General features: G+C 38.0%; 1 protein-coding gene across 1 annotated transcript; it reads right to left on the bottom strand.

Moving 5' to 3' along the window:
• Positions 1–561: 561 nt before the first annotated feature.
• Positions 562–8,666, bottom strand: HMGB1 (high mobility group box 1). The gene is made up of 5 exons (XM_081326776.1): positions 8,470–8,666; positions 4,585–4,746; positions 4,259–4,404; positions 3,887–4,061; positions 562–2,395 (listed from the first exon to the last, which is right to left on the bottom strand). The coding sequence occupies exons 2-5, from the start codon at positions 4,732–4,734 to the stop codon at positions 2,219–2,221; spliced, it is 648 nt and encodes a 215-aa protein (XP_081182902.1). The 5' UTR covers positions 4,735–4,746; positions 8,470–8,666; the 3' UTR covers positions 562–2,218.
• Between the last annotated feature and the right edge of the window lie 2,135 nt (positions 8,667–10,801).

Consider the following 10,801-nt stretch of genomic DNA (forward strand, 5'->3'; position numbering starts at 1 on the left):
TCAGGATAATTACATTTACAAAACCTAGGAAATCAAAATGTTACTTGATTTCAACTGTTAGGTTTTTTGCAATATTCTTAAGTGGGTTATTTATGACTTGATTAGCAAGTACCACTATTACTTATGTCAGTATTTATAAGAGCTGGTGACTTTCCTAAATGTGAGATAAACAAGCTGCTAGGGCAAAGGGAAATTACATAAAATCAAGCTTGGTTTTAAGTTAACCCTGAATGAAATTTTTAGCTATCTGGAAAAATGTTGACTTGTCTTCTTTCTCACCTCATATCCATAGGATTATATTGTCCAGGAACTACATAAAAATATATTTGTCTTTCCGCACCAGAATCCTGCTTAGAGTAAACTAGACCCACTGAGGCAATTTCTGGGGTCATGAAACTCCTTCCTTGAACATTTTTTTTGTATTTTTGAAGGTTAATAAAGCTATTGCATGTTAGTGACAAACATTGCTGCTTATGGATTTCAATGGTGTGGTAAATACTGTAATGGATTAAATCAGTGGAAATTATTCTAAGTAAAATAACTTAACTAAATATATAAAACCTCTGTAATTATTATTTTATTAGTATCAACCAGGAAATCAGATGTTCAATATTCTCCTGAGGTTATACATAAAATGCAAAATTGAAGTAAGAATCTTAAAAGTCAAAATTGTATAACAAAACAATACTCCATCAAAAAAGTGTGTAAAATTACAAGAATGCTATTTTTTTTAAACACTGGCACCATTATTTCATAACTACAGAATTCTCAATCAATCCCCAGATTATTCTGCCGAGTTCATAACTGCCAGCATTTTTATTGAAAATGCAAAAAATTTAACTTTGGTTTTCAAAGCAATCTATATTTTATCAAATCAGAGGTTGTTGGAATACCATGTTATATTTCACAGCTAAATGGAAAAAAATGCACTTCCCACTACTATTTTAACTTACAAAATGGGCAGACATCAAAAATGTTATAAAAGGTAACAGAAAAAGATACATCTCATTTTAATTTGAGACAATACAAAATTTTGAAAATGGGCTAAAACTAGTAGTGGATTGAAAACATGAATTTATACAAATCAATCAATGGTATCACTTATAAAAAACATTAGCAAAGTAAAGTATTTTGTTGTGGGATGTTTACTACCAGGAGTATCCATGGCATAAAGCCCACAATCACTTGACATGGTATCCTAAAAGGATTACAGTAATTTAGCATTTAACTTTACCTGCTTAGACTACTCTCTTCTGTATTAAAGTATTTGCAAATTCAACTTACTACTAGCCGATGAAATCATACATGTAAATTCTTTGCACATCAAAGTGAGAATATACTTAGTGGCCTCAGAAGCACCCTAAATTATTTTTCTCCTAGAAGTACTTCATGCCACAGAAATTGTATTTTAATTCTCATCCTTCTATAACTGGCAAATTTATACAACTCAGTAGAATATTGTACATAGCAAAAGCTGAGCAAATACAAATTGGTTAAGAACATTTTTTTATTGTGACCAGTTACATGGGGGAAAACATGTTTTGCATATTCCGGTAAATATTTATTTCCTACCCTATCATAATTATATAGGGCATGTTGCTCAAAACTCTTGTATCATTCTATCAACTTATTACATGAAGAGACAAAATTCTGACGTGATCCCAAAAGGGCGAAACATAAAAAGGTTTCCAGAAGGGGGAAAAAAGGGAAATGTTGACTTTACAAGGGCACCTATTAAAAGGACAACAATACTAATTTTTTTAAAAATGTATTTACTTAGAAGCAATCAGAATGTCAACAGCTACAACTTTTTTCTTTTTTTTGCAATTACAGAGTGGTATTTAGTTAACAGAACAACTATTATTTTATGAGGCAGACAACTCAAGATGAATAATAAACTACATCTGCATGTATAACTAATTTGTGCTGTGCACCAACAAGAACCTGCTTTAAACTTCCATGCCAATTTACAACCCCCATTCTGTACTAGGCAACATTAGTGGCCACTGAGATACCACTAAAGGACAAGTCTACCAAAAGACATATTTGGTAGCTTTGAACTATACAAAAAAAGAAAAAGGAAAAAAGACACTGTACAGTTTTAAAAACAAATCTTACACAGCCTTATGCTTAATTTTTTTTCCTTTCTTTAAAAGGAGTGAGTTGTGTACAGGGGGGTTAAATGCTTTTATAGACAAGAAAATCTGATCTAAAAGACTTATTCATCATCTTCTTCCTCCTCCTCCTCCTCCTCTTCTTCCTCTTCTTCGTCCTCCTCGTCTTCATCTTCCTCATCATCATCTTCCTCTTCTTTCTTTTTCTTGCTTTTCTCTGGCTTGGGAGCTACCTTTTTGGTTGCATCAGGCTTTCCCTTAGCTCGGTATGCAGCAATATCCTTGGTTTGAAAAGCAAAAAAAACTTTATTTACACAACATACTCTTGTTTGTAATGAGATCAATAGTTCTTCAGTTTAAATACAAATCGGTCAAAATTGTAATTCTGAGTGTAAATCATGTTTGGATGTCACAGAAGGCTGGGTTATGATTACACTTAATAAAGTTTAAACAAAAGAATTCAACTTTTCACACACTTCACTTAAAGAGTAGATAGTGCCACCTTCAGCATGTATAAACTACATTCCTTTGAACTGCATAGTAAAGCTCAATAAGCCAATCCTCATTTTTACTTCACCTGTTTTTTAAAACTTTTTTCTATTGCCAAGTCTGTATTCATATTCTAAATTGTGTTTTATACTGAAAAATATTCTGAGTGTTGATGCTAAACTCATTAACGCATCATCTAAAGTGTTGATGCTCAACTCATAAATTCATCTTCCTAATACAAATCATAAAAGGGACGTGGTGGCTCAGTGCGTTAGGACGCTGAGCTTGTCAATCAGAAGATCAGCAGTTTGGCGGCTCAAATCCCGAGTGCTGCGTAGCAGAGTGAGCGCCTGTTACTCGTCCCAGCTTCTGCCAACCTAGCAGTTTGAAAGCATGTAAAAATGCAAGTAGAAAAATAGTGACCACTATGGTGGGAAGCTAAGTGTTCCGTGCGCCTTTGGCGTCTAGTCATGCTGGCCACATGATCACGGAGACGTCCTCGGACAAGCGCTGGATGAGCACCGGCCCCTAGAGTTGGAAACGACTAGCACGCATGTGCGGGGGAACCTTTACTTTTACTACAAATCATGTTATTTAAGTCCTTCTCTAGTCCCAGTTGAAACAAGGGAATAAACCATGTGCTATAATCCCACAAGTAAAAGTGGTCTTATATAGTATATTTTGTCAATACCACAAGTACAAAATTTATGTCCAAAATTCATAAAATTCCTATTATGGTCGTGAAAATTCAATAAATATTTCTTTCATATTTTCTAAGATAGAATCCTAATATTTTACATTAATCAACATGCAGTAAAGCCATAACATTATCAATCTATTAAAGTTGTCTACAAGATGCCATTATTATTAATCCTAATTACTTTTTAAAAATTACTAGTCTTCCTAATGCTTCAGCTTCATTTAAAAATGTATTTTATTTAAATTCCACCTTATTTTCACAAACAACATAAGGTGGCGAACATACCTAATACTCCTTCCTCCTATTTTCCCCACAACAACCTTGTGAGGTGAGTTAGGTTGAGAGGGGACTGGCTTTCATGACTAAGGAGGGATTTGAACTCACATTCCACTAAAAAGGAAACAAGTCTAAATGCACTAGTTTATTTGGTGTTTCAACCAAACAGGAATTTTAATATAAAGAGAAAATAAGTATTCTATACTCCAGAAAAAATGCACAAACATATGGCTATATTCCTGATAAATATAAACGCCTGGAATTTATTATTCCAATCTTACTATGTTAAGATGGATTTGTAATTTACCTTTTCATATTTCTCCTTCAGTTTAGCAGCCTTCTTTTCAAAGGGCTGTTTATCCTCTGCAGAGGTATTATTCCACATCTCTCCGAGTTTCTTTGCAACATCCCCAATGGAAAGACCAGGATGTTCTCCTTTGATTTTTGGACGATACTCAGAACAAAATAAGAAAAATGCCGAACTGAAAATAGATTTACAGAACAATTAAGGTTTAACAAATGATTTTTGCATAGCAGCTTCAAAACAGTATTATTCACAAATAGTAAATTATAACAGGACACAAAAATAAGGGTAGCACTATTTTTCAACTATTAAATCTTCTGTGTGTGTATCGGTATAATACAACTACATACATGCGAACTATAAAAATCTACTTACGGAGGCCTCTTTGGTGCATTTGGATCCTTGAATTTCTTTTTTGACTCTCCTTTTGGGGGTACATAAGTTTTCATTTCTCTTTCATAACGAACCTTGTCAGCTCGTGCCATATCTTCAAATTTCCCCTTTTCTTTAGCAGACATAGTCTATATATGTATATAAAACATGACCAGAAAGCATCCTTAATGAAAGTTTATCCATAGTTCTAGCTTGGAATCTTCTTATGAATAAAAATATTTTTAAATGATATTTAAATCATTAAAATTATATTTTTAAAATTATATTAGCATAAGTGTGCTTTTTATTGTTATTTTAACAAACAGTACCTTCCACCTTTCTGAACATTTCTTTGAGAACTCTGAGAAATTCACTGAAGCATCTGGGTGTTTCTTCTTGTGCTCTTCCCGGCAGGTTTGCACAAAATAGGCATATGAGGACATTTTACCTCTTGGCTTTTTAGGATCACCTTTGCCCATTTTTGAAGATTTCTAAAAGTCAAATGGAAATTCTTGACAAATTATTTTGGATTTCATAGTAAGCATGTTATGAATGGTCAAATTTACATTCTGAGATAAAGCTGCACTCTTATCTGACTTTGGGGACTATTTATTTTAAAAGTTATAATCAAACCTTCTCTGATTATCTAGTCTAGAAATGCATTAGTCTCCAAGTATGTACAAGGATCCAAAACCCTTCCTTTCTAACAGAAAAAATACCAAAACACATGACAAAATATAAACATGGAGTTATATTTAACTTATGTCTTTGCCACCCCCATTATCTTTTGAAATGTGGCCCTGGATAACAAAGGTCAACTATAGCCCTTAGCCTACGGAAGACGTTTTCCGATCTAGAAATTAAATATTGTTACAGCAATACATGCAAATCTGTAGCAAATATTTGGAAATCCTCTGGAGACAAGGAATGGAGAATATCCGAAGTCTGCATATACTGTACAACATTAGGTTCCCGGTTCTGTAATTGCTAGCACATTTGCAGATGAATAGTGAAGATACTATCAGTGACAAATGCTCCATTTATAAAAATTATGTTACGGGATGCATGTTAATTTTTAGCGATAAGAATTCAAATAGCCTAGGCTTATACAAATTATCAAAAAATGTTACACTAGTGTTTCAAAGTATATTTTCCTTAACTGCAAGGAATGTATATACATAACACATATCTATAAATTTTATGACACAGCATAAATTGATACTAAGTCCTACAGAATATTTTCTACTAATTGGGCTAGAAGTCTGTAACTTCTGAATCTTTTCTTTCAAACTAAATTGACGAACACACCTTGTTTATTGTGTAACCCAAAACTATCCTCCATGCACAGGTATGTATGTACGTTTACCTGAAGACATCTACCCCAGCTATTTTCTGTATTTCATATCAAGTACCCTATTTTTCTTTTTCCTCCTCCATGTATAAAATTAAATCAATGTTTTTTTTACAGAGAAAGAGGGGAATGCATGTACCATTGACTTTTCCAGGCACATAAACACATAGTGAACATATTAGATAGGAATTTCCATGTGCCAATTCAAAACAAACTTGTAAGGAAGAAAATGTTAGAACTGGTTAGGGAAATTGTAGATTTAAAAAAAAAGGTTTGTGAAAAGTTCTATTATTTTTACATAATAGGCAATAAAATGACAAATGTAGTTCTGCAGGCTTTTATAATTGAGCCAAAAAGAGAAGTCCTACTTCTTAAAAACAATGAAATCTGAGCTGCCACCAACAGATTTAGAAAAGGATGTTGGTAAAGCAATAAAAAAAACTGCTCCAGTGTGAATTAGACAAATAAGGGCTTAAAAATATAATGATAGTTTCCTATTAGACAGCCTTAAGATTTGATCCAGCAAATCAAGCTAATGTCTATAAATTAAATTAAATATTTTGTTTTTTCAAGTGTTTAAATGGTTTTCCTTATTTGCATTAAACTTTTCTTTTAAGGAGAAAAAATACTGTTTCTGAGTTTTCTTAGATAGCCATGAAGCACTTCTCTTCCTTAATTTGCACAATTTAAGTAAGGAAATATGTTACAGTTCTGGCCAGTATTATTAAGCTCAATTTCCTGCCAGTTTGGCCTGTGTGACAGAAAAAAGATTTCTTTTTCCTAACTAAACACATCCAGTTTAAAGTTTCTGACTGTTAAACAAGACTCAAAAGTCAACTCATGCTTATATGGAAACAGGTCAGAAAAACTCCCAGAAATAAATAAGGATATCTGAGTAACTGGACTCAATAATGAAAAAAAAAACATAGGAAAAGAGAGAAATCTATAAAAAAAACGTTACTATATTTAATTTGCCTTACCCTAAGAAAATGTTATTTGAATAAATTTAATTTGCAAACATACTTTATGAAAAGTGTAATGCATCTGAAAACTTTTTGTTATTTTCATCCAATGAATACAGAGCATTGTTTAAAGTACAATAGAAAAATAATCACACCGTAGTAAACATTCTAAACACGCTTTATTAAGTGTTTCCAAGTATGTAATTTTAGAAAAGGTGCAGGATAAAGTAACGCGAAGTCCACATTATGGGTAAGTGAAGTATCACGTGCGGGTTGTTTTTTTTTAAGGTTGAGAAAAAAATTACCTAATAATAGACATATTTTTTTAAAAAAAAATAACGACGCAGACACCCTAGCTAAAGCCGTACAACTGTGGGATCCTTCTAATTCCATGTGCTTCGGTATTATACGAAGAAGCGGGGCGGGTTTCCCCCCCCCCCCTACAATGGCGCAGGCTTCTGCTTAAGAAGGTCACCACCGACAGCAGCAATTCTCCTTCCATTTTGTGCAAACGCCTTGTTGATGAGAGAAAGTCCCCTCGAAATGCGATTCGCGGAAGCTCCGCTACAACGGAAAGGCTGCGCTGGCAGCGGGTGCGCGGGACCCGAGCCCTGCCCGCTGCGTGGCGGCGCCTCTACACATAGCCAGAGCGCTCCCCGTGCGTTGCCTTTGCAGCAACTCGTTCGGCAGGAAGAGAGGCCGCTTCTCGGAATGGCCGCTGCTTCATAGAGAATATGGCTCCTTCCTTCCCTTTGTGCGTGTGTGTGCGCGTGTGTGTGTGTGTGTGTCGGTGCGCTCTGTACTCTGGCGCACACATTCAGCCATTGCAAGCAAATGCAAACGGGGAGGGGGGGGAAGTGTCTCGTTTCTCCCAAAGCCCGCCAGAACATCTCCTTTTTAGTTTTATTTTTTTAAAGCCCCAATTAACTCCGGGGCGGGTGTGTGTGTGAATTGGAGGGGGGGTGTGTGGAAAAAGAAAGGCCAAAAAAAAAAATATAAATCACCTGCAGCCGACCTGGACTTTTAAACGGTCGCCGGCGCTCTTTCCTCGCCCAAGGAGAGAAAAGGCGCCTTGAAAAAGTTCCCCTGAACTGCGCCCCCGCCCGCCCGCCCGTCCGCGCCTCCCCCTGCCTTGCGCGCAAAGCCAGCCCTCCTCTCGCCTTGTTTTCTCTTGCTCTACACACGGCTCTCGTCAGCCATGTTACAGCAAGCGCAGTTCCCGAGGTGATTTATCGCCCCGAGGCCAGCAACGCCCAGAAACGCTCCTTGCAATTCAGCATCGCGGGGCTTCCTGGCGGGCGAGGCGACCCCCCGCGCCCACTCCCCGTTTTTCTTCCTTTTTCCTCCCCCTTCGACCGACCGGGGCGTCCGTGTGGAGAGTCCGCCGCTTCTCCCTCCCTCCCCCCCCCCACCACCAACCCTTCACAGACGCTGCAGCAATGGCTAGATGGCTCTGTATCGCCTTGCTAATGTAAGCGGCTTATTCACACTTGGACCGCTTTCCGCCGCCCCGCTCGCCGGGCTAAAACGGATCGAGTCCTCCTCCATTTACACGGATTTACGGCGCCGATCCCGACCGTGACTGGGGATCTTGGGGCACGACGGGAAAGGGGGGGGGGTTCCCAGGATTTATGGTCCTTTTTTTCCCCACTTCTCGAAACTCCCCAGGCGGCTTTATTTTTTTAATGACTTCGCCGCCTTCCCGCCACCCTCCTCCGTCTCCGAGGTGGCGAGGAAAGTGTGTGCTCGGTCCCAGCCCGATTTCCCCCCTTTGTGTGTGTGTGGCTGTGAGGAACGAATCCTGCCCTTCGCACCCCAAAGCCTCACCGTTGCCAGGCTGGGAGCGTCGGCCTCCTCAACTCCGGCTGGCTGCTTTGCCAAGGACCCCGCAATATACTTACCCTGTGCCACACTCTCGTACGCTCAAGAACCGCAGTTCAAACAAGTCGCAAACACGCTCACGCCGGCCACCAAGGCTGCCTGGATCTAGTATGTAGTCCAATGCACTGCAATGGCTGTGAGCTGGATCGATACGCAGCCTCCTCACTCTTCTCGGCACTGGTAACATTACTCTCAACACAGGCTTCTTGTTATTGGCTGCCGCTGAGGCAGGAGCTAAGCGGGTTGGAGGAACACCTTCCATTGTCCTGACCAGAAGAGACTGCTGATTGGTCGCGGCGGGAGATACGTCACTTGGGATTGAAAGGGCGCGCAAATGTAAAAATGAGTGGAAGAGAGATGGCTGAGGCGGGATGTACAGCTCTGAGGCTGAAACTGCTGCTCTAGTAAAGTGTATGAAGCGAGCGGTTCATAGGCAATGGCATAGCTTTCAGTGTAGGCAAAAGGGGTCTTGCTGCTTTAGCCTCACCGTCATCCGCACCGGCAAATAAACCCTTTTGCAGCCTAAATAAAGGGTTCTAAAAACACTCCCAACACTAATCCAGTCCTTGTTATTAAATACAGAAAACAACAATAAGGGAATATTTAGTGTGATGCCCTTGGGCTAACTTTAACTAAGCAGCTCGTGGATTTTAAACATACATAACTTGCCAGCTAAATACATTCGGTAGTTTAGCTCATTAGATCCAATAGAATAGATCCAATCCTACAAAACAATCCCATTTTTTATATGAATAAACTGAGGTCTAATTATAAAATCTTTGGTGGAACACTTCTACACATTAAATGCATATTATTACTATAAATTCTTGTCTTAATACTTTTTGTAAACTACTTTTTATAAAATATAAGACAAGCTTACATAAGCTTTATTCAGGTAAACAGCACATAACGTGATCTAAATAGGAAATCTCTGAAATACTTATATTTTACAGTCATTCAAATTCTCTCTATGGATCTGTAGCTCAGCTGTGGATTTAAAGAGCTGTCTTATTCACAGTGGGTACACTGAGATTCTACTATAAGTCTTATTTTAAAGTGATTTAAACTACTGCTATATGGGTACTTGCACTTTTTTCATAAACAATGAAAATGAAGTTATATTCTAATTTTATAATATAAAGTAAGAATTCCAGTTTTCAAAATTTATGCTCAAAATTCAAAATGCAGTAGTTCTAGAATGACATCATTGATGTTTTGGTTTCCCACGCTTCCCACTTGCTTATACAATAATAGTTAACATGTTTCCATATGCAGAATCCAAGATCCCTGTAGTAGCTTGGACAGGTTACCCAAAGCACTACATATGATTTTAACCATTTATTCTCTCTCACTCCAACCATATTCATGGCATTATGACTGAGCAGATCCAATATTTTAAATATGGGAGATGGGGGTGTTTTCAATGCCCCAAGAAGACAGTCCAAGTTCAAATGGAGATAACACAGAAATGTGCTTCAAGTATCTTGAATTTCTTCCAGGTAAAATGGGAAAGCTTTGTACTTGTGACTACCTAATTATTTGAAGCTAAATCATACAGTATATGAAAAATTGTTAGATCTACATCCTTAATATTATTCTTGGAAATATTCAATCTAAATTTTCTGAGTACAGTGCTCCAACTCTCCAAGTACGGTATGTCCCAAAGGCCATCCTCTGGGTGGAGGCTGGTTTACTCAAAGAACCTTGAGATTGGTGGCTATTTTAAATTTTTAAATAAAGTCTGACTTTATCCAATGTCCCTGGTTCTCTTAATTTTTGGCTAGTTCCTATTAATCTGGAACCAGAGCCTATTGGATAAACTGTCTCCCAACACCTTATGGATAACGATTTTCCTATCCATGGGTTCTGATCAAACTACAACACCTCTTAAACTAGAAATCCTGGATATGGAAAGGCAAAATTAGCTTACCGTAATTTAGCTCCTAACAGAGTTAGAATCTGAAGCAAAGTCTGCATTTTGGAACTACCTAACCTGGGAAGAACAGTCAGGCCTAAATTAATAACTTTCCATCTGTATCCTTGCCCTGGGAACTCAGGGATAGTCAAAATGGTTGATCAAAATGGATAAATACAGTATAGTAAAGTATATAGAAGGGATGCAGTGGCTCAGTGGGTTAGGACACTGAGCTTGTCGATCAGAAGGTCGGCAGTTTGGCGGGTCGAATCCCGAGTGCCGCGTAACAGAGTGAGCGCCTGTTACTCGTCCCAGCTTCTGCCAACCTAGCAGTTCGAAAGCAAGTAAAAATGCAAGTAGCAAAATAGGGACCGCTCCGGTGGGAAGGTAACAGCATTCCGTGCGCCTTTGGTGTCTAGTCATGCCGGCCACATGAC

This window comes from Vipera berus, assembly GCF_964194415.1.
Source record: "Vipera berus genome assembly, chromosome: 4".
Lineage (NCBI taxonomy): Eukaryota > Metazoa > Chordata > Lepidosauria > Squamata > Viperidae > Vipera > Vipera berus.

Excerpts from the sequence above, each read along its gene's own strand:
- HMGB1 (XM_081326776.1), bottom strand. The coding sequence starts at position 4,734 with ATGGGCAAAGGTGATCCTAAAAAGCCAAGAGGTAAAATGTCCTCATAT. Across the intron at positions 4,405-4,584 it reads AATGTTCAGAAAGGTGGAAG|ACTATGTCTGCTAAAGAAAA; the intron begins GTACTGTTTGTT and ends ATACATATATAG. Across the intron at positions 2,396-3,886 it reads TGAAGGAGAAATATGAAAAG|GATATTGCTGCATACCGAGC; the intron begins GTAAATTACAAA and ends TTTCAAACCAAG.